This window comes from Epinephelus fuscoguttatus, linkage group LG7 (assembly GCF_011397635.1).
Source record: "Epinephelus fuscoguttatus linkage group LG7, E.fuscoguttatus.final_Chr_v1".
NCBI lineage: Eukaryota > Metazoa > Chordata > Actinopteri > Perciformes > Serranidae > Epinephelus > Epinephelus fuscoguttatus.
Genome location: NC_064758.1, coordinates 10,060,915 through 10,085,768, shown reverse-complemented (window position 1 = coordinate 10,085,768; position 24,854 = coordinate 10,060,915). Strand labels below are relative to the sequence as shown.

The window sequence follows — 24,854 nt, the reverse complement described above, 5'->3', positions numbered from 1 at the left end:
AAGCCTGGGATTACAGCACTCATGATGTAAACAAACCCTCAACAGATTGAAAAAACATTAGTAACAGTTGTTGTTGAGTGTTGGTCACTGTGTTAAGAATCCTGTCAATCAATTAGAGAGCAGGTTTCATTCCTGTTACGAGTTTTTTGGGCACACTTCTATATTTATTAAAATCACAAATTGTACCTTTAACTGTACAGGTGACACGTAGAGGCGCTGATTCAGAGCACAAGCCAACATCTCACCGGCACGGTCATTTAGGGAACTTTTCCTGGCTCTGACGAATAACAAATACCACTGTGAACATCTAGGTTGTGGTTTTTTTTAACACTAGGGCCAATTGTTGCAAGCATGGGATTTAGTTGGCACTGAAAAGAAAATTTAAAAAAAAAAAAGATACAAATGGGGAAAAACATTCAGTGCCTTGCAATGTTATGAGCCAAATAAAAAATAAGTGGAAAGCACTGAGAGAGTGCATATCTCTGCCAAGGATGCACAATCCTCTTTATTTGTTATTGTAATAATAGAAAAGTTCTTAACCTGCATCCTGATCTGAAAGAGAATACACATAACAATAAAATAAGAATGACTTTTTTTTTTTTTAGAAAAACTTAAATCAACTTTATGCTTTTTATGAGGCAGAAGTGAACAAAATTTCAAATAGATGACTCATGGCCATTTCAATGAGTTTTGTGGCTGTAGTGCCACCTGCTGTAGAGACAACATGCCATTTGTGTTTGCAGGGTCACTCAGAGTGGTTATCTGCAGGTACAATTTGGTTGTTATTGCTGTTCTTTCAGGAATGGAATAGTCAAAATATTATTCAAAAATGTTATGCACTTAATTTAGTGAGCACTGAATGAATTGTGTAGGAGGAGTAATAAAAAATCCCGAATAGAGTGCCAGACCAAGGAATCAAGGAGAGAACAAATTTAGCCTCTCCGCCTTACAGTCCAAGAGTTACCAGTGAAAATGTTAAGTGTTTTAAAAATGGTGATATGGTCACTTATGCTGCATAAAAAAATAATTAGGTCTTCATTGGCCGGTGGCCTAACTTTTATCCCAGTTTCATTTATTTCAAGCAAGTAATTTTTGTCTTGGTTGCTGAAAGACAAAGGGAACAAACCCAGCACATATCCTTCTCTATAGGCTACTATACTTCACCATCTTTCAGGTTTTTTTTATTTTTTATTTTTTTTAAATCTTTTACTCTACATTAAGATCTCTCACCTGGTTTGAAGTGGGCCTCCACAAAGGCCAGGATGGAGTTGCTGGGTGCCAGGCTCCGGACACGGACGCTCATAAAGTCTTTGCGCACCTCTGACTTCCTGAACAACTCATTGAGCTGAGGTAGAGAGAGACAGAGAGACAGAGAGAAGGAGGGAGGAGGGAATGGACAGAGGGAAGAGATGATAAATGAGGCTGGTAATGAGCTCCACGCTATCATAGCAGCGAGTCCAATTCCAGAAGACTGTACTCTATCTCCAAGGAAGAAAGACTGCCTCTCAAATTGGGGTGCAGAGAAGAAACCTATCGGGTGTGGGTGCACAAATTGACATTTAGCTGCAGCCGTGGCATTAATTATAGAGTTCGGGAGGAGCTAAGATAAATGTCGTGCAACCCTGACATGTGCTCCTGATTGGTTTTGCTTCTGATGCCCCCCCCCCCCTCCACCGGCCTGTGTGCAACTTGTAACAGCCAGAAGAACTCCATAAGGAGGTTTGACTAAAATGTTTTTAAAGCCAACGGGGATATTACAGCAGTAAGACTGAAGCTGCCTGAAGCCAAAAAATCTGGGCCAATATTTTATCTAAAAATTGGAGCATTTTCATGCTAGAACTTAAAAAAAGTTACACATACAGTCAGTGTTTCCCTCATTATTCTGTTCTTGACTGCATGCTGGTGGATTATTCCTATTCACACACTCGAAAGCAACAAGAGACAAGAGGAAAATCCTCCCGCCTCGTCCTCATTTCAGCTGCTGGTTACAATTGCAGGAGCCACTGGGCCTTCTAACCCACTTTACTCGAGGATCCTCTGAGTGGCCACTTCCACTGTTTCCACTGAGCACTCCTCCACACGCCCTATCTGCATCTCACCGATATTTTACCAAAGCCAATCATTGTCCACAAAATGATGTTTTTAAATAAGATTTCCCCATTATGTGAGACTTCTATGAAAGAGACATACTCAGCTGGAACTCTTGAGTTTTGTGATGGAAACGAATAGTCATTTTGCTTACTCTAATCATTTCATACAGTGACTGATGCTAAAATGCAAATGGCCCTATCTAGAGCCATTCTTTACTTTGTCATTCTGGGCTACTTCAGGAGCAACATGGCAAACTTAGTGGAGGAGGCCCTGCTGCGTATGTACAGGGTTCCTTCACATTTTCCATTTCAACATGTCATACTTTTCCAGACTCAAATTTTAAAATCTCGCAATAAATAGATTTTACATATTTGAAATCTAAGTACAAATAGCTTGATGTTTATTGCCTAACTAAATAGTTTTACAATCCAACTGTTGACATGTATGTTGCATTCTGACTATGCATGCTGTTATGTTGCCAAAGAAGTGCCAGAAAAATGTAGCTACACACTGTAGCTCATATAAATCAATTCATACCAAACTCAGACAAGTTTCTCTGCCAAAAAGGAAGCAAACTAACCTGTGATACCTATACTTGTACTATTTTTTTTAAGTCTCTTTTATAAATATGCACTTACAATGAGTTGAAAAAAGTTAAATAATTAAATTTTCCTGCATCTTTATTTACTGTGTTAATGGAATGATCATATTGCAGAAAAGATAGACTGCTGCTTACTTTTCTGATAAATACATCACTGCATAACTCACAAATGTTCAGATAAGCTTAACATTTGGTTATCTGTGATGCTATGTATATATGCAATTCAAAGATATTGCTGCATTGTCTTTTTCAAGCTAATTTGGTCAGAGATGTCTGGATTTGATTCAGTTACAAGGCACTTGGGGCAGAGCTGTTTTGCATGCTGTGATGTACAGCTCTGCGTAGAGGCAGCTCTGTGTAGGAGTGTGTGTTAAGTCACACGTCATACTTCTTGTTATGCTTTTAACAATATCAAGCGTGCTCTGGCCCACACTCTCTCACACAGAGGGAAACATTTCGGCTGTGCCGGCTGCCTACTCCCAACAGCATGAAAAACTTTGCTCGTATGATCAATTTATTTTAGAGATTCTGAATTTTATCTTTTAGAAAGCACAATTGGGGCGACAGTCTGGAAACAAAAATATGTTTTTCAATACTTATCCTGTCTTGGAAATTACTCATATCAAATTCCACACTTTTCTGTAATGAGTAGAAGCTCTGTTTGTAGATATAAATGGCTCATTCTAAGGAAACAAAACATAATGACTCATTGTTTTATATGATTATACACTGATAAAAACATAGGTAAGAATATTATATACCATGTCTGCCAATATACCCCACCGCAAAAAACTAAGATACTGTATATTATGACGTTTTCAGATCCTGGCAAGGTGTGCTCGGATGCAAACAGCTGCTGATTTGATCAGCGAGGCTGACGATTCAGCACACTCAAGTCAGCTTGAGGACTCAGATTATTCCCTTCATGTGCTGAACGTCTCTAATTTGTGGGTTGAGGTGTGACGGCAAAGTAGACGGGTCAAAAATAAAATCCTCTAAAGCTGGCTTAGGGATGGAAATGATGGACAAACTCTCTTGTGGACACTCTGACCTAGAAACCTCCCGATGGCTCTTTCCTCTCCTCTTCTTTCTCTTATATATATCCTAATTTATTTACTAATTGTAACAGGTTGCTGAGGCTTGATTCCTATGCTATATATCTGTGTGAGCACTGTGTGTGTGTTTGCCCGTGTGTGTGTGTGTGTGTGTGTGTGTGTGTGTGTGTGCTCGGTGTGCGTGTTTGGAGATGAAGAGGGGGTGGTTGCTATCAAGTGGCACACCAGGCTTCAGAGACACATGGGCTTGGAGTGTAACAAGCGCACACACGCACAAATCGCTGTGAGGTAGTAGATTAGGTCCCAGTGGGGGCTAGTGACACCAATTCAACAGCTGGTAGATGTGTACTGTGTACACAGACACACACACACGTCCCCGTTTCATCAGAGGAGCGAGGCCCTGGCTTGACAACAGAGACATTTGTTCAAAGGTCTGAGCTCAACAGAGAAAATGGACAGCGGAGAAATTCGAGCAGGGTGAACTGCCCGGGCCAAACTGTGATTACTGTACAGGCTCTACGCCTGCCTCAGCCTTGGCTGATGAACAGCAACTAGCATCTTGTCCAGAAACTTATGAGACTCATATCCAAAATAAGACTTGATTTTTTCAAAATATTTGAAAAAATCCTAATTAATCTCACATGAGATGCTGCTTTCTGTTGCTGTGAAGTGTTTGGCAAGCGATTGACAAATTAGTCTTTGCACAAGTCTGCAGAGAGCTGTTAGTTTTTTTTCTTTATAGTTCTCTTATTAAACTTGAAGCGTTTCTGGAAGCCTTGTGTTGTGTCTATGCTAACTCAGCCCTAAAGCTTTAATGCTGTGCTTGAAATTAAAAGCCCCAGCCCAAGTTCTGTGAAAATTCTTAATTAGCCGGCAGTATATGTGAGGAAGTTTTGATGTTAATGTTTATGAAAAATAATTATTGAACCACCATGATGGACTGCTATCTCGTGAAGAGTCTTGTTTCATTCTGATCCACCTGCGTGGGTCAAATGACTGGCATTCAGGTGCTATATTCCTTTCTAACCTGATGTAACAGTTTGCCAATATTGCCCTTTTATTAAAAATCAAATATCAGCAAGCCTATGTTGTCTTCCTCTGATATGATGTATGTTCCTCTCTGACTGCAGGTGGTAAATATGTTTTTTATCATTGTTATTTTTCTATCAGATCACCGACCAGAGAAATCACTCCAGCCCAGTGTGACACAATATTACTCAGCAGCTTCAGGGTTGTCAAGTCTGTAAAACCTGTGATGAAACCTGGCTGCCTGAAGGAGGTCAAGAAATTTGATTAGTCTGGCTCTTGGTGAAGAGTTTTAGTGTCTTACGATGCTTTGAATGTTGTTTTTTTCACTCTTGACATGAAGATTGATGGGAATATTTAAAGCTAGACTATGTTATGTTTGCTGAACAGGATGTGGAGATCATCACTTGATTCAGTTGCTTTAAAGCAGGATTAAAAACAGCAGAGGTGAAGATCTGTGTTCTCTGTGGGTTCATCACAAGTGATACCTTACACTTCACACAGTCATTTGATCCATAGCTAATGTACAAAATATTGATTAGTGCAGCTTTAAAGACATTATCATTATAGGACCTTGGAACACAAGCAGGAGACAGTAAACATGTGTCCTGGTGAGGCAGCTGTGTTTTACTTGAAATTAAATGTTAAACTGTGACATGCTAAAATGAAGTGTAACAATAGTGCAAGCAGAGTAGAGTAAAATTTCCTCCAGGATGACGATCACCTTTGTGTTTGTGTCACAAAATTTCATGGCAAAATTTCGTACAGTGGCTATATTGGGATACACTGCGATTTATCACCTTTTTTCAACTGCTAATTATGTCCCTCAACATCTGTTTTATCTAATACTCTAAAGTTTCAGTCATTTCATCTCACCTCAGTCATTTTTATTGCAGCAAACTGTATCTATTGGACTGAAAAAGCAATTGATTTGATTATTCCAGTAGGCTACCAAAGCCTAGCCGCCATAAGCTACTGGTTACCAAGTAAAGCTGTAGCAGCAAAATCTCTCAGGGGCAAATTCACAAATAATGGATTGCGGCTGCTGATAACATCATGAATCGCACAACACTTGCAACCACAACTGCCTCTTCTGATTCACAGAAGATTATTGCGCTAACGATATTATACAGTGCAAATACTCCCATAAAGTTTTGCAGCCGAATGCAATTTGTCCCCTTTTTGTGTCTGACTGCAATTATCCATCCATTTAGCAAAGTCTATGTGTTGCCTTTGCACCAAGAACACATTAGGCAGAACAATGGTAAAGAGAAAAATAAAAAGTGATATTTTCAGACAGCAAGCTGAAGGTCCTGAACGACGGGGTGCAGAGGTACTGCTCATAACTTCAGGCAAGGAATTTAGACATCACAGAAAGAAACTGTATATGGGATTGAATATAGCTTAGTGCTGTTGGTATTTTCAAATGCACACTTTCATCCTGCACAGGAAGATGGAATGATCCTCGCTTTACTACCACCAACTAGTTGAAGATGTTAATAATTCCACTGTAACTGTGTGTGGCTGGTGGCGCTGATCTTTGTGACTTGGACAGCTTTTGCAACTAAGCTCATTTGCATAGAAAGGGGCCAATGTTGCGCCAAATGGATGCACATTACCTCATTTAAATATGTGCAAATAGTACAGGAGCACCAGAAGCTATTTGCTTGGCAGCGCAGTTAGGAGGGATTTTGACCATTTGCAAGTGCTGTGAGGATTACACAGTTTCATTTGGTCTTATTTGTGCAGGTGTAGCGAAAGCCGTGCTATCCTTTAGTGAATTCATCGGTCAGTATCCAAAATCACGTGATTTATTGTGGATGAATTCTTTAGACAGTTTCATGGTCTCACTTTGATAGTGAATGCAAACAAATTGATGTGGGCAAAAATTGTTTAAGTAGATTTAGCCAACAAATATCATTATTGTTACTTGAGCTATATTTCCAACACTACACTTACAGCACTCTCTATGCTACGGGCCGTCTCTCCAAACAGCTCCGACTTGGGGTCCTCCATCTCGGGGGTGTAGAAAATCTCCTGGCCCTCAACCTGGTCCAAGTGTAGGAAACCGCTGAACCTCATGGTGGCTGCAAGGAGAGGAGGTGAGGAAAGATGATGTGATACTGTAACATCATAGCTCAAAACCTTCCTCTATCACTCAGTTCCTGCTGCCTTCACACAGTGCTCATTTTGGGGGTGGTGCCAGTTTTTGGGTTAGTGATGGATCGTGTGTTCTTGTGTGTTTGGAGTTGGGGAGGGCGTAGTGGTGGTGGAGGTTGTGGTGGTGAAAGAGGTGGACTGTGAGATATGAGAGAAGGAAGGAAGGAACAAAGAAGGAGGGAAGGTGGAAAAACGGGCCAGTTTTACCAGACTGAGACTCATCCCAAAAGCTGGCCGAGGCATGGAGGGCTGGGTAAAGAGACAACAAGTTAGACAGACACACAAATACATAAAGGAAAAAACAACACACACACTAAAGAGGAAACAGCCCACAGGCACTCTCAAAAGTGCCGTCTTCAGCAAAGAGAGAGCCTCCCTGTGCGACCTTGGGGGTTATGTTGTCCAACATCTATCAACTCTCTATACGTTTTTTTTTTCTTTTTTCTGCCAGCTAGGAAAGGGCTCGAAATAAAGCTGAAAGTGGAGGGGTTTTGTGTGCGTGTGTGAGCAGAAGAACGGAGGAGCATGCGAGGCGCTGATGCCATGCTTCCACGCCGCTCGTAATCAGCAGAACAAATTGCCCAAATCAATCATGGCTCCCCCTGCCTGAGCAACGGCAGGGAGAACGGGAAGAGCACTTGTATGATTATCGTGAAAGATAGCCGTAATTGTCTCTTTAATGCCGCCAGACCGGTGACTGACACAGCCTGGTTAAAATTGCATGAAAAGGACAGCAGACACTGGAGACACGCACTCGCCCCACTTGTGTTCCTTCTGTCTCCCCCTCATCTTTACAGTGCTTTCGCGGGCAGCACACATTGATTCAGATGTGACAGCGGCCATAAAATAGAGGCAAATGGGCGAGGTTTGGCCGATAAGACGAGGGGAGGGGAGAAAGAAACAGCGGGGACAGCGAGAGAGATCTGACTTTTAATCTGCAAGGAAGACAAACATCAGAGAGGGTGATTTTCCAGCCCACTGCCATGACGGACATATCGAGAGAAAGAAAGAAAGAGAGTGATAAAAGGAGGGACAGAGCTATTTGACTATCAGATTCTAGTGAACTGTAAAATGTAATAGATTTGTCTGACTCTCACTGGCATATGGAAGACTTTACAGTAGCTGGAGCTTAGCGAGCCATTAACTTTCACATGAGCATTTGCTGGTCATTATCTTTGATGTCACATGAATGGTATTGCCTTGTTTGAATGTAACATATGGAGAGCCTGCAGGGATTTCTCTGAGCAACACAATAGGGCATAAGAAGCAATGATGCACTAAAGCCTTTTTGGGCACAGAATCCTCAGAGAATGGTATCAATACCTGAACAAATAAACCCAAAACAATCTCCATGGTTGAATACAACAGCAGGTAAGTGAAATGACCCTTTAATACATTCTTATCCAAGGTCTGACATCCACTGTGAAGCTTTATAACAGAATACAAAAAAGGTTTCATAGATCTCCTGTGGACTAAACTCAACCTTGAGCCGCCATTTGATGTCTCAATAAAAAGGGAAGATTGGAACAACCAAAAATGAGTCCTTTTCGTTTCTGAGATAGCTGGGTGCACGTCAATAAATTGGACAATGAAATGGAAGCCGATGTATATTCTAGCATGAGGGACGTGTCATTTCACTTCTAATGAGTGGAGGCTCAGCTAAGCCCTCCTCAGGAGAGAAAAGATCCGGCATATCGATCAGCCTATCGTGCTGCCTGCCTTTATTGGTAACACTTGAGCTGAATGAGATATTGATCGCCGGTGCGCTGTCATTGTTGGCTGAGATAAATATTTACAGGCTTTAGCGGATTTGTTATAACTGTTGTCTTACAGCTAAAACCTGTCACAGGTGCTTATAGAGCACACGCTTTTATCATCTGGATTTGGGGCCAAATGTCATCCAATCCAACCTCAACAGATGTGACGCTCCACTTTTCACTTCTGTTTAGCCGTAAATTCTGTGAAACAAATAAATGGCAGAAGGCTATCTTCAGATCATGTTATGGATTGTGTGGCATTGAACTCTACTGGTTTATTGAAAGGCTTTGGGACCTTCAACATGCCAGAAATGCAACTCTGCACACTAATTTGTGGCCTCGGCTCTTTAAAGTCATGACCTGCAGCTCCCGTGGCAGCCAAAGAGAATCCCTCCTCTCACAATCAGTCAGACCAACACCGCTGGGACAAATAGAGAGCAGATTTCAGCAGAGGGATGGAGGGAGAGAGAGAGAGACGGAGAAGCAAAGGGGAGAAAGAAGCCCTTTATCTTTATGAACCGAGTCTGGCAGAAGGCACTGATTGGTACAACAGCGCTCGTCGGCCTCTGGTAGTCTCTCGCCTTTCTCCACGCTCAACTCCAGAGAGAAATGAACTGATGCAAGACTGGACTGAGATTGACTGAGTTGAGGGAGAGAAAAGAGTGAGATATAGTTCAAGAGAGAGATAGTGACTGACAAAGAGAAGAATGTGTGTGTGTGTGTGTGTGTGTGTGGGGGGGGGGGGGGGGGGGGGTTAATAAAGGGAGAGGTAGGGGATTAGAATAAACAGAAAGAAGGTGAAAGACAGAAAAAGCAGGAATAGAGACACTGATGGTTATTTATAAACCAAGGCATATGGGCCTTAAAATATGATGCTGACTCTTGGATCAATCATACTTGATTCAAAATTGTGGAGAAAAACTAAAGAAAATGAAACTCACTGGGAATCAGCCACTGAACTAATACCAGAGTCAGACTGTCAAGTGTCGTCGCATTGATAACTACGAATACCTGAGTTAAAACTTCCATTGTTTGCAGATTTTTTTTTTTCATTTCTCGCCACCTGCTAACATGATCATTTACATATGAGGGTGGTGATTCATGAAAGAATCGCTGCAGTAAAAAAAAAAATATATATATATATAGCACCTGTTCATCTGATTGTTTAAGGCAGATGGCACAATATCACTATTCCCGAAGCAAACATTAAATGTGAAAAAAAAAAAAATATTGTGTTGATTCTCAATGCATCACCAAATTAAGGTTATAAATTGAAGACGGGCGTAAAAAAAAACAAAAAAAAAACAAAAAACAAAAAAAAACAAATAGGAGGAAAGACGTAAGATGAGACAACCATTCAGCACAGTGAAAAAAATAGTTGGTTGATCATTAGCACGAGATGTAAGCACTTAACATTGAAACATTCACAACAACAAAAAAATCACAGTGGAAGCTCTGGGATTCAGGCCCACATGTAAGGAAACCTGGTTTAAAATCATAAAAAACACTAAAATTCAGCCATACAACAGACACATTCTCTATAGTATGCAGTGCGGATTGCTCCTTACATTTACACACACTTGTCAAAAGACAGGCACAAAGTGTTGTTGAGGTTTAACGTTTTTCCTTTTTACTTTGGAGAGAGACAGGCTAGTTGTCTCCCCCTGCTTCCGGCTTTTATGCTAAGCTAGGCTAATCATCTCCTGCCTATAGCTACATACTTAACACACAGGCATGAAAGTAGTATTCTCATCCAACTGTCAGCAAGACAGTGAATAGCTATTTATCATAAATATTTGTTAAAATCAGAAAGGGTTTAAATTATAGTCTAGCTAATTGCAAGTGCTGTAGTGGACGCTACAGTACTGTACCTCAGAATATGAATGGTTCACAAAAACACAAAGGGGGAAGAACAAGGTGATATCCAGGTAATTATGGGGTAGAGACAGTGTTTTTTAAAGGGGCTTTTTGACTTACAGGGGCAGTTGGCGCCCTCTGGAGTGCTGGACGGTGTCTTGCCATCGGGGCAGCAGCCGAACTCTGTGTTGTCACAGGATGACCTGTCTTCAGCTGTGGGTACAGTGGTGCTTGCCAACGTGGGACCTGAGGGATGATACACAGGGGCTCATAATAATTCATGAAGCTTTGGAAAATTCATAAATTCAATCCAGCTTATCTCAGAGGGGAGAGACTTTCCAGGGCTCTGAGGATGGGCAGTGTTTACAAAGTCAAAACCTACAAAATCTTTTGTTTTTTTTCCCAAAACTTGCTCTTTCTTCTGCAGAGGGTTGCGAGTTTCAGTCTGCTGACCTGTGGTTGGACGCTAACAGAGGCATCTGACAGGAGTGATTATATGGCATTTTCATGGGAATTGATTTTACACCTGGAACTCATTTTGTCAGGCAGAGAGCACATAATGGGCACTGTTGCCAGTCATGTCACACACAGAGCACTTTAAATGATGAGGCGATGTGATAACTGCTCACTGCTGATTGGCTAACAGTTACCTTCAAGGCTTCCCAAGAGGAAAAAAAACATATAGTCATGTTTGCAATACGGTCCCTGTATATCTAGCTATCTTGGGACATAAAAGACATAAAAGTGGCTGGGCTTTCTCTCTCTGAAGTATGAGAGTGTGTAACAGCAGCAAGGCTCGTCCCCTCTAATGATGGTGTTGGTGGAGGGGGTGTCTTGGTCGAAGTGGCGCAGTTTATGGCCGCACAGAGATTAGAAATAATCGTGGAGGCAAACAGCTAGCGGCTAAACAAGTCGTAAAGACGTCAGAGGCGAGGGACGTCCTGCTCAAGGACTTGCGGTCAAAGGAGGTGGGAGGAGGAGGGAGGTGGGGGAGGAAGGGGTTTATAGGGCATCTGTTGGCGTGTGGTTTGCAGATTTACAGATGCTGGGCTGAAGAGGAGAGCACTGGTTGGGGGAAAGAGGGCAGTGCACAACAGCAAGGGGACACTGCATGACTCCAGTGGGAGCCATGAGAGCTGTCAAATAAATACACACACACACACACACACACACACACATACACACACACACACACACTGACACACAAGGCCACAGATAAGGGCAGATTTCAACAGAGCAGGGATACAAAAACACGAACGAACGCACACCTCTGGCCTGCTCACATTTATATACTCAGACACTGATATGTGCACTCGGAATTGGACAAACTCAGTGACATGAGGAGAGGGAGATAAGACTAACACACACACACACACACACACACACACTAGTTTACTTATGACACTTTTGGGGACATTACATAGATTTAACATCCATTTCCTGGGGACTTACCCTAACCTTACTCACCACTTGCCCAACCCTAACCCAATTCCAACCCCAATATTAACCTCACACTAACTTAAACACATACACTCCACTTCACCATTTCCCTTATGTTTGATTTTGATGCCCCCCTTCTGGATGGCACCCTAGGTGGCTGTCTATGTTGCCTATAGGGAGATCCCCCACTGTCCCCGAAGATAGCCTGATTTAGGCGCACACACACACACACACACACTCACACACACACACACACACACACACACACACACAAAACAAAGATAAGACTTCAAAATACAAATAAAACATACACACAATCGCAAAGAGACACAGATTAGTGTAGATTTTTATATCTGTGTTGAAATCTGCACTGTACAGTCTCCTAATCTGCTCCCATTCTGATCACTGATTGACATGTGTGCTAGCACTTCAGCAAGCACGCACAATGTAAAAAAAAACATCCATGCACGTCTGAATACACATTCATTCACACACATAAACACACACATAAACACACACACACACACACACACACACACACACACACACACACACACAGCCACAAGCTACCGAGTCTCACTGGCAGACAGGCTACATGCCTCTTGCGCCACCGAGCACTTCGGTCAGCCTCTGACAAGAGAATAAATCTAAGACTCTGGGAAAAGGAGAGAGGGGAGGAGGAAGAGCCGAGGAAGAGCACATTGGGGCCATGCCGTTCCATCAATCCTATCCTGTTACTGCAAGCTGTCAGGCGAGGTGGATGGATGGATGGAAAACAACAACAGAAAAATAAAAAAAAAGCTCTGATTGAAAAGTCTCAGTCATCCCTTGCTGTCCAAGCAGAGGCCCCGGAACTGCAGCCTGCTGTTACAGTCAGGAGGGCATGTCGAGAAAGATTTGACACTAGTCATGTGACAAGGTATGCAGTCACCACACACAAACACACACACACATACACACACACACACACACACACACCCACACATGCACACACACACACACACCTCAACCTTCCAGTCACATCAGCCTGTCAAGTCAGGCTCCAGAGATCCCCCAGATGCGGGCCAGCGGTTTCAGCGGTATTTTACAGAGCCTGGGTTTGTTTTGCTAGCTGTTGAGAGCGAGCGTGCCAGTGGAATGGGAGAAAAGAGCATGGGTGATGTAGCAACAGTGAACCATGCAAATACATTCCTTTCTGTCTGAAACTGAGATATACATCTTAAGCGAGTGGAAATGACACTTACAGCATCTGTTTACAAAGCTTCCTCCTCCCTGCCTGCCTGCCTTTGACATTTGTCTCCTTTAAAATGATTTGCATAGAAATACAGAAGCCTGTGCTAATGTTAATGTATCTTTCAATTAACAGATGGTGGCATGAAAGTGTTATGATGTCAGCTAAAGACTGAGTTTGTTCAATCCCTTCTTGGAAAAAAATCCCCTCCCACATACCCCTCAAAGTATTATGGGTAATGAAGTGAAAGAGCAGTGATTTACCGACAGGTTCCTCTGCCCCACTGGCCTCTGTTGGGACACCGCTACCTGCTTCCTCTTCCTGCTCCTCCTCTTCTTCGGTCTGGTCATCCCCGCTTGGCTCCCCGCTACCTGAGCCGTCAAAGGAGGTTGCGGCGGCAGAGGGAGCAGGGCTCCTGTTGGAGGAGGAGGTGATGGTGGCAGCGGTGGACTGCGGCTGAGGCTGGATGTGGATGGGGTGGCGGGGTTCTGCTTGGTTGTTGATGGGGGTGGGAGGGTGGGTGGAGGCCGAGGGCTGCTCAGAGGTCTCTGTGTCGGTTGTCCTTGGAGGCGGCATGGCCCACACCATGTTAGGGTGGGAGGGGGCAGGGGTGGTGAAGGTGGCGGCGGCGGTTGAGCTGGGGGTAGTGGCAGGGGGGTTGGGGGTGGGTCGGTCTGCCGGCTCAGAGATGGTTTCTGGTGGAGGGAAGGGGAGGAAGCAAGGAATGGATGAATGACTGAGCAAAGATGAAAATGTTTGATTTTGCTTCACCTAACTCTATTACAACCTCAGAAACCACACCGGAGGAAATAAAAACATCATTAGCCAATAAAGCATAACAAAGCCACTTAATGGTTATTACAACCTACTGTTGACAATAACTTTTTACCTCTGCATTTACTGAATGATGGTGCCCTTTTTTAATCTTCTAACCATTCTCCCTGATGCTCAACACTGTCATTAAGAAATTACATTAAAAAAGAACACACACAAACATGCAGACTCCCATTTGTAAAAGCAACCTCTGATTAAAACCCTTGCAATGGATGAGATGTCAGGAATCTTTATCTGACAAACCTTAAGTAATGGAAGAGCATCCATATGCAGAGTGAATATGGAATATGCCAACAGATGACATACTGCATTTAGAGTAATATGCAGTGCAGTGGGTTTTGCCTGCAGATGAGTTATGTTGCCCAGACAGGGTTAAACTACTTCAGTTGGTGTCAATGCGTAGTGTGTAGTGTGTTTGTGCGTGTGTACGCATATGGCATGTATTTGTGTGCACAATATGCATGTTCGTGTGTTGTGTGCATGCTGTGCCAATGCCTATGAATTATATATCCATATTCAAATGCTGCCCTCCAGTAGCAAAGCTTTAATCACCAACAGCCAGTGCCTCCGGTGATGAATGATTGATAGAAATGGGGCAAAAAAAGCCGGCTTTAACTCGGGCTTCAAAGACGGCACACTGCTGCTTGCAGAGAGCATGAGCATCCGTCAACGCCACCACAAACACACTGCTGTCAACAGACGCACACAAACACGCACACACACACATGCGGCAACATAAAAATCACTCCAAATGAGGGAGAGAGAAGAGGCTCTCCACAGAGAGACCATCATTACCAATGCAAAAAGCTCTGGTGCAAAAGGACAAACTGTCTGCGATAAAAGAACGATAAATAGGACAAAAACTCCTGAGGGGGAGAAGTGAAGTTGGCAGGGAGATGCTACGTAAGTGAGTACTTCAGATTTAGCCGAGGCAAGCAGGCGTGACAATACTGTCGTTCTTGCTTTACTTCTTTACGTCCCACGAGTCCCCATGAGTATAGATGTGTGGGTGAAATGAATATAAAATAAAAAAAAGAACCCTATACCGTAGATTTGCGTCTCATTAGGATTCGCCTAACATTATGTGTAGGACTTAATTACACTGCTATAATCGCCTATTTGATCGGCAATTATTCAACGGGGTGTGAAATGTGATACCTACTGAGACGGCAGAAAGCCTGGGAGACACACGGGGTGTCAGCTTAAAGCTCGGCAGATATTTGTATAGAGAGAGATTTGGAGTGGAGTGCACAGAGCAGTGATGCTATCACCAAGAATGGTGGCATGCATTGCCTTTCCTCTTGGCTACACCTGTCAGTCAGGTGCCAAGCTTAGCGTCAGGCGGCTCGCTCCCTGGGAAGTGCCTAATGTGTGTCTGGGTGTGTGCATATCTCGAGCAGCGTGCTCCGTGACACGGGATAAGGGAAGAAAAGAACACACGTCTGCAAGAGGAGAGAGGGACTGGCAGCACAGTGCGTTCAGCTGATGCTTCTCTTAATCAGGTTTAACAGTCCATTTGCCTTTTTTCTGCCTTTTTTCCTCTCAGTGGAGCAATGGACAGTTATGTGACATGGTGGAAAAAAATCATTGTCATCTTGGCTTGTCTCAGCCGTGTAGTTATTGTTGAAAGGTGGTTATTAAGATTGTTTGTGGTGTCAGCCGTGTTCAGTGAGGAGGAGGAGAAATCTGGATACAGGAGACCGGAGAGGAAAGACAAGGGAACCACAGAGCCAAGAAGAAAATGATAGGGATAAAAGCCTTAAGAAAATGGTTTAAATCAGAAAGAAAGGACAGGTTAAGAAAGCTAGCAGTGGGAGAATAGGCAAGGCAAACAGTGGGAACAGAATGAGGGATTGTGTAATAAGAGAAAATCGCAAGACATGGAGGAGAGTGATGGTGAAGGCAACAGACCCTAACATGCAGGCAGAGGGCTGCCGACGCCATATGCTGGCATTCGTTGCCAATTTGCCGCAAACCTACAGGTGATAACACCATATGGGAGAGGCAGGTCATTGCCAACTTGGTGGCCATTTTCCCCCGGCGCCAGAATTTGCTCATCGGCCCAAATGCCCTCCCTCTGGTGCTTGGTACAGTCGCTCTTGCATTTTTTTTGCTGGGTTTCTCAGATATCGCTTCATCTTTTGCTGAGACACAGCAAAGAAGTGAGAAAAAACTCCTCCCTGTGCTCTGTGGCTGCGCTGCCTTTTAACTGGGAGACTTCAGAGAGAGCTGGGTAACATCACAGTTAGCTGCAAGTTCTCTGTCACAAGCAGAAAGATTTTAAGGAGCTTCTCCTGCAGGATTTTTCTTAGCCTGCCCATTAGTGGCCGACTGTGTGGTGGTAGTCACACTCTGCGGTATAATAAAAAAGTTGCGACAGATCAATGATGTAAAAAAAGGATCAATATCCACTCATTTATATAGGCCTTTGGCATTGCTCGCTTGTCAAGCCACAGAGCAGCTTGGTGAGCATTAGCATGCCACAGCGCTTAGGGCCGGGAGTCTGGAAGCACTGCATGTAAACAGCGGGAGGGAGGGCAGGCAGGGCTGTGCCGTGGTGAGGGGTGGAGGCAGAGCAAATGCTAATTCGCACCCAGCCACACGTGAAATGAGCTCGAGATCTAACCCCCGAGCCGACAGCAGCGGCGGAGCAGCTACCCGCAGTGCGACCGCATCCGGGAGAAGAAATTAAAAGATCCTCTGTGGCTGTCGGTGGGCCCAAGCGCTCGCCTGTCTGTTCCTCCCCTGAGGGTTCAATAGAGAAAGAGTCCGCTGCGAGGCGTCTTCTTGCCTTCTGTGTGTAGCAATGCTAGGTGAGGGATTACACACAACCCACATCTCTATTGCCTGGCAACAGAGGAATGTGAAACCAGACTGGATTTTGGCTCCTTTTGCCGGTAACCCACGGCACTGAATTTGTAAGTACCAGATGTTCGGGGACTTATCAAAGCCTTGTCGATCTCTTGCCGAGCATATTTGGATTCTTTATCTGTGTACCTGCAACTGCAATTCAACACAGACCATGTCAACAGCCTTGCGTCCTATGGATATGACCTAGTTTGGGTCTGACAAAGAGTGCTCAGGGGAGATGAAGAGGACTGGCGACACAGTATTTGGTTACCTGATCTGTGCCCACTGAGCAAAGAGGTGAACGAACATTTTTCCCCCCAAAATGCGAGACACCTGGCAGTGGCTCATGGCCAGAACCACACAGCTGGCACTCCTCTTCCCCACTGAGCTCGCCGGCGGCGTCTCTAGAACCCCGTCGTGACGCAAGCTGGCAGTCAGTGCAACAACTTCAGTGTACATGAAAACCGTGGCCTTGGCGTGTGTCCCAGCACCTATTACATAGATCCAAACAATGTCCATCTGCATCTGGACCAAGGGGCAAGAGCTTTACCTTTCGCCCAGTACACATGTTCTCCACATCCCCTATTACACTGAAGAGGCGTTGTGTTCCTGACAGCGTAAAGCTGCAAAGCGATTGACGCATTTCCCAACAGGAGGGCTTGAAGATGAAGCTAAATCCCAACAGAGGGGCGAGAAAGCAAAAAGGAAGTGTCATTGCTGTCTTGTGGGATTGCAAAACTCAGACTCCAGTCAAACTACAGAGCTGTTGGGTTTTAAAACGCTACAATATCTCTCTTTCTTATTCTAACTTTTCTCCAGTGTCGCACATGATTTTGCTCCCACCTGGCAACTCACAAGCAGGGGGAGGGCAAGGCTTACTTTACTATACTCTATGTACACAGTGAAATGAACTAAATATTTGCCATAAGACAATCCTAATCATGCAGCTTGAGAAAGTTCAGTGTTATAAACAAAGAAGAGCAGAATTCTCAGAAGAGAACCTAAACCCAGACGACTCCTTACATGTGACTCTGAGCTTATTCATGAATCACAAATGTGCCTTTTGAAATAAAAAATTTAGAATTGCTTAAATAAGTTTGATTGCAATAGCACTGCTGCAGTATCATGTGCAGGTGCTTTCTTGTAGAAACAAAATTCAAGGTACATTTGCATGCTCACTGCTGTGACTTTACTTTCTGAGACAGCGACAGAGAGATGGATAAGAGGAGAAACAGCAGGAGGAGGATAATTTGGGGGCCCAGGGCTCTGCTCATTATCTTTTGATGGGGGCCTGACAACAGTTGGCCATCCATGCGACGCGTGATGCATGGAGGCTACGACGGGGCTCACCTGTGCACTGTCCAAAGTGTTGCACTGTGATGTCCTTGTCCTGTCTACAGGCTATGGTCCTCAGCTGGCACTGGTCGGCATAGGTCACCCCGTCTGAGCCACACACCTGCTCCACAGTGACAGAGATAGAGAGAGGGGGGATGGGAACAAATGTTAACTCCCTGTAGGACACTGAAACAATATTCTTCTGTTGCAAACTTTTAGATCAAACTACGTATTTCTGAGTGGACAGTTTGAAAGACGCACCTTGGTTTTGTTTTTCTCATCACAGTCAGGTGAAGGGCACTCGCAGTGGCCTTGGTTGTTCACCTCAATGCAAGTAGCTCCAAAACTGCACACTAAATCTTCACATGAAGTCAGAGCCTCAGGACCTGTGGTAGAAATGGGTTTTTGGCTGTTAAACATCCCATAGTCATACAGTGTACAGCATACAGCTGCTTTATGATATCTGTTGTGGCAGTTGTGTGAAATGTAGAGCCAAATTAAAAGATGAATTTGCATTGCATATTTAATGCTAAACTTTCACAATTACCAAACTTTTGCAAAAATTCTGCCTGTTAAACAACCATGAAATTAGTTTCTCAAAATCTGTAAAGCCTGATTAAATAAAGAGCAATAAAACAAAAGTAACACATTCATATACACTGTATATTAATAGGAGAGTAGTATTACAGCTGTTGATGCCTCAAAGCTTACTCAATTTCTTTATGACATCATACCAAATATATAGTCTACAAAATGCCCAACTCTGTAGCAAAAACAAACGTATCCTGGCACAAATGACAGTTCTCTAGAGCAGTGGTTCCCAACTGGTGGGTTGTGGTCCAAAAGTGGAAGAAAAGTATTGTGCAGTGTTTACTTGTACTAAAAGACCCTATACGAAGTCGGATATTTCATTTTTCTGGTAAGTGCGTTTTGTTTTAGTGGTTTTTTGGTTTTAAGTCAATTTTCTACTGGCAAAGTTAGCATTAGCATTATTACAGTTAACCGTAGCTATAAATGTACTGTGTGCACCAAGCTAGCAGCTGGGTTTAGGGTTAGCTTCACCCTCTCGTCCAAATATGGTCACTTCTGAAGATCTATAATAAGATTTAGAACCTAAGCTGCACAGATGAAACAGCGGGGAGGAAAGTCAACTGGTCCTCAGCCTGTGGCTGTTACGACATTCTTTCCAGCAATGAATGCACCAGGCATTGTGTTCTTGCAGTTAATTTAAAAATATATATATATATTTATACTATTGATATAGTAGAATTCTTCATCTTGCTAACAAAACACCTTGCTTTGGGATAGTGTAAGCTGTAACTAGTGTGTAACTGAGCTAGCCTTACAAAGAGCCACAACCCCTGACACCCCTTATCCCACTCTGGTTGTTTTCAAAATGCGCGTAGGAGTTGGGAACATGCTGTAAGACAGTGTTTCATTACTCAGTAAGTTTGTCCCTGTAAGTGACTAACCTGTTTTTAGTCTCTTTACAACAACAGTAGTGCAGCGGTATTGTAATTATAAAATTGTCTAGTTACCTGTGCGGTACACAGTATGAATTATTCATTGCTTCATGGACCACAGCATTTTGCCCAAACTGCCTTACTATGCTAAAAAAGAGTTTTGTAAAGGTGTGCATTCAGGATATTTTGGTTCTTTTTTTCCCCACAGATCTCTCCCGAAGCTCTCCAAAGGAGCTATTGAAGCCTTGAAGTTGCCGTGGCATGAGCTGCAGCCGAGAAGCCCGCCATCCACCTGCCAGGCTGTGAGTGTGGGGGTCTTTGCATTGTTGCAACATCACAGAGGCTGAGAGTACCCCCCATCCCTTGGCTCCTGCTTTCATGTGCTACCACTTCTCAGTACCTTGTCTTTTCATCTAGCAGGGTGTGTGGCGGAGTGCCCCACCACTGTGCTGGGACTGCTGGCTTCATTAAGCGGTTGACTTCCAGTCGATATCTGATGGTGCATCTTAATCAAGAAGCTGCAGGCCCCCGCAGCAGGAACTAACCTTTCCTTCAACTGGCTTTTTAGCTTGTGCAATCACTGCAGCTGTTTTCATTATTAATCTAAGTAATTAATAATCCTTATGCATAAGTATAAACATACAAGTATTGCGAATCATCCAAAGTGGAGAATGATGTAGAGAAAATAAAATAGCTATGGGCGATGTGTCATGCATATGTCATTTGTACACTCCAATATTTAGCAAATCACTATTGATTATGTTCCCTGCCGCCACTTCCTTCGTGTGCCAATAAACCAGATGGATGTGAAAAGCATACAGAGAGAGAACTGATCCACAGATCAGACAGTGACAGACACTTAAGAATGATAGAGAGAAAATGTGTCGGTGTTTATGTGCTCTATTAACGCCCCGCCAGTTGCGGCGGTACTCTCTCTTATTACCTTTGTCGCAGCCATTCATGCCCATCTTGCTTCCATCTGGACACACGTTGCACTTCATGCCCTTCACTCCTGTCTTGCAGGAACACAGACCCGACATCTGCTCGCAGTCGTCCCGGACGGAGCCTGTGGCATCGCAGTTACACGCTGCCATGGAGAGGTAGAGGAAACACGGGAAAAAAAGGTTAATGAGAAAAAAAAAGTATCAATTAGGGAAAATGAGAGGATGACGGATATGAACAACTTGGTTTATAAAGCGCACAAACTGTGTTTGAGGCAACCTTAGCCTCTGAACTTCACTTCGGATATATCTATGTCTGAGAGTCAAGGGTTGGGAATAGTTCAGCCAGCCTTAGGGGCCACAGAGGGAGGAGGGGGTGGAGGAGGACGTAACAGAAACTCAAGAAAACAACCCCAGGGAAGGACATCAACCCCATCATGTTCCTAGAATCAATGATGTGTATTTTTTTTCTCTCTCCTCTCCTGCTGAATCTGGTATTGGTGTGCAGTGTGCTGTCTGCTTGCTGTGGGTAAACCTTGTTAAGGTCAGGCCATGGGTGAGGCACCTGCAGGCTTCCTGCTGTTGACTGAAAATGCTCTGTGGCGTTGGGAGCGTATGTCCTATGATACCTCAGCGGCAGGACACGAGCCGGTCACCATATTGCATTACACCAAGACAAACAAGGGGTCCTGACCCCGTTCTTCACTTGAATACAAATGCAAACACTCCATTCAATACAGTTTTGACAGGACTAAAGGACACAGTAGAATCTCTTTCTACAAAACCTGCCGTCAAATAGGTTTGCTGTATATTAAACGTTAATAGTTCAGCTAGTAGGTTTTACTTTTTACTGTCTCCACTGAATTCAGGGATATTAATCGTACAAGTAGAGATGGCTCAGTGGTATTGCTATCAATTCAGTGAGAAATTTATTTTCTCGCTACGGCTGAGAAATATATTTTCTCTCTTACCTCCAGTGAAATCTAGCTGTGTAGATTCGGTTTTATTTATACAGGTTTTGAGATATCTGTCTCAAAAGGTTTTCGGCTCCCTCTCAGTACAATGAGATGAGTGGAATTTTGTTTTGTAAAAAAAAACAGTAGTAGTTCCAGTATCCACAGAGAGATTATCTGGAGTTACTAGATTATCTAGAATACAGAATTGTTTAATGTATTGATTTAAATTTTTATTCAACATAATGCTTTGATGACAATTTAAATAAACTAGAATTAAAAAAAGTCAATTCACCCCCAGCAGAACCACATTCTTCAATCCAAACACTTAAACATTCTGCCTGACACCACCACCTGTTCATCAGATAATCATTCACGCACACATTGCCCAAGGATAGGACTTCGACATGTAGACAGGGATGTCAAGATCGACCCACCAACCTCCTGATTGGTAGGCTCAACCTCCTGAGCCACAGCCGCTCCACAATAATTCCACTAATAATGATAGACTATTGAGGTCACAGCAGAAACCTCAGAGAGGGGATATCTCAAAACCAAATAAAGCCACAACTCTCTGCATGGCTAGATAACACTTCAGGTAAGTGAGAAAAGAAGACTTCTTTAATAATCTGTGTGGACTGACCCTTTATGAAAAGAAGGTGCAAGGAAGCTATAACCAATTTTTGGGAAGTAACAAAAAGCAGCATACATACAAATGAGTGCTCCTACTGTTCACAGATGTGAAGAAGTGATTCCTTACGTGTGCAGCCGCTCATGTTCTCTGTCACGATGCCACGGAAGTTCCAGAAGCCTGGCTCACAGCGGTCACACTTCTGTCCCCCCACGCCTGGCTTACAGGAGCACTGGCCGGTGGTTGGATCACACGTTCGCTTGTAGGAGCCGTAGACATTACACTGACAGGTACCTGAGGAGAGCACGGGTGTCACTTTTTACTTCTACTGGAATTCCTCTGCAGTACATCACTGGTTTATGCTTTTCTAACTTTGAAAAATCCCTATCATCACATTACTTACAACAGCTGAATGCTGCTTACTATGATGGAAATTTTGTATTAAAGACTTATGCTGGGCTCAAATGTTGGGTAAGCCTTATTCCACAAATAAAAAGGTGGATAAAGTGTGCTTAGGTGAGTTTCCCCTTTACTAAATCTCTGTATATCCCTGTTTCCAAGTCTGCATTTTCTCCATTTGCACTGTATCCCCTAGCTAACGGCTCGATGCAGCATTTTCTCTCCCATCTGTGTGCTATCATTCGTCAAGATCATCAGATGAAGAGATTTTTCTGTTGATACGGTGCAACATTATCATAATTATTCCTTGGATTAAGATGAAACGTTTTCAGCTCTGCAACTTCAGTACTGTAATTGCAGTCAAGGACAATAAGTCCCATATGCTGAAATACCCTGATAGTATCTACATTTTTTTTTCTTTTTTGGTGTGTGCACACAACAAACTAAGGACATACTGAAGTTGAAAGGTCGACAGGGTTGTAGAAGAGGACTTACTGGGACATCCAGCCAGTCCGACTCCCATGGCAGTCGTTGTGTTGTCGTGGCAGCAGCCGTACACAGACAGACTGCAGTGCTGGGGTGCTGTCAGCTCAGGCAGAGATGTGGCTGAAATCGCTGATGAGGTAGGAAGGAAAAAGGGAGGAGGGAGATGGGAGATGGCACAAAGAGAGACAGAAGAACACCAACATTTGAGTGATTACGGTGGGGAGGGGTTTGGTGGGTGGGGGGAGGAATTAGACAACACAATCTCCGAGCAACATGTAACTTTTTGCCAACAATGAGATTGGCTCGAGGGGCAGAGGTGGAGAGGCTGGCAGCCAGCTTCAAGATAACAATTCTATTTGCTACTTTCTCCACAATGGCTCAAAATCAGGGGGAAAATGATGCTATTACCTCCAGTGAAAACAAACAATGGCGTTGCTGGTGAATGTGCGGCAGCTGACATTTACCACCTACTAGGAGGCATGTTCTCTTCATTTGTTCTTGTCTAATATTACGGAATTGCACTGCTGCCCTACAACCCTCCGTTACAGAAAAGAAAAAAAAGAAAGCCTGCTGCATAATGTGAAGGAATGTGCCAAGCAGTTTCTGCCTGCGCACAGTGTGTGGAGAGCTCCTTTGTCTCAGGATGCACCAGCCTTCAAACTAGTGTGACAGCTCTGAATAAAGAACTACATTCAACAAAATAAAACCAAATGTGTTCCCAAAAACCTGGCGCCTCGCCAGAAATTGGGAGAGAACAACAAAACACGCGGTGGGAGGAAGAGGGGTTTCGTTCGATGGCCGAGGCAAAAATATCATTGTTCAGATTCTCTCCAGGCTTTGGAGTGAAAAGTAAAGTTGCAGAGATAGAAAGCAGAAATATTCCCCTCCCTTTTTTTCCCTCTCACTGTCTCTCTCTATTCCCCTCCCGATCTCTTTTTCTTGTGTTGCTCATTTGGAGTTTGGAGGCTGGAGATACAGGGGCCATAAATCACACTGTTACTGGTGTGGATATGAGCCTCAGCCTAATGGTGATGACTCGGCTCGCTCTTTTTCCAGTGCTTTCCCACTCCAGAGATGGGCTTTGGACACAGTTCATTTAACTTGCCACTTTCCAGCGCTCCATTCAGCTATCTGTGCTGAGCCTATTAGGACAAGAGGAACTTTTAATTTCATATGTTCTTCCACCCTTCAAGGGTTTTTCCTCTTCAGTGGCCATTGTCCGCCACAATGCAATATTACTCTCACGTGTCCAAGGTCTGCTGCTGTGCTTTCTCCGCTGCAGTGATCGTAGGGAGCCTTTTATAGTCCCGCAAGGGCACATCTGCACATGTTTGCCTGTCTGGTAAACCAATAAGTGTTTCTTTGGATTTTACTGAAATCCCTGACCCAGATTTGAGTTTGCAGGCAGCTACAAAAGATGGTTTGAAATGCTATAAGAGGCAAACTTTACAAACGTGCATGCAGCAGATGACATTGTTGACACCATATGCAAAAGAGGTAATTTTATTTATTTATTTTTTAAAGAAAATCAGAACCTCTGAAAAAAACATGGTTGCTTTCATGCTCAGCTACTGAGAGCTGGTGTGTTTTGATAAGTTTCTAGAGTTGAGGTCAAATGAAGTTTCTCCTTACATAGCTAATGTGGAGGGCAGTGAAATTCCCAAGATCTGAGTTTTTCCATTTGCCAATAGGAGAGGAGAGCCCAGAGCTCCCGTACCCATAGAGGGCTCTTCAAAAAAGGATT

General features: G+C 43.6%; 1 protein-coding gene across 2 annotated transcripts in view; it reads right to left on the bottom strand.

Moving 5' to 3' along the window:
- Positions 1-24,854, bottom strand: part of agrn (agrin) — a 302,452-nt gene that overhangs the window by 34,877 nt on the left and 242,721 nt on the right. For both annotated transcript variants that reach the window (XM_049581026.1, XM_049581027.1), the window contains 9 exons: positions 23,120-23,239; positions 22,355-22,519; positions 20,644-20,787; positions 18,499-18,623; positions 18,253-18,358; positions 13,482-13,913; positions 10,668-10,793; positions 6,733-6,860; positions 1,231-1,345 (listed from right to left, as the gene is read on the bottom strand). In XM_049581026.1, coding sequence (XP_049436983.1) covers positions 1,231-1,345; positions 6,733-6,860; positions 10,668-10,793; positions 13,482-13,913; positions 18,253-18,358; positions 18,499-18,623; positions 20,644-20,787; positions 22,355-22,519; positions 23,120-23,239 — 1,461 coding nt within the window. The remainder of the gene's footprint in view (positions 1-1,230; positions 1,346-6,732; positions 6,861-10,667; positions 10,794-13,481; positions 13,914-18,252; positions 18,359-18,498; positions 18,624-20,643; positions 20,788-22,354; positions 22,520-23,119; positions 23,240-24,854) is intronic.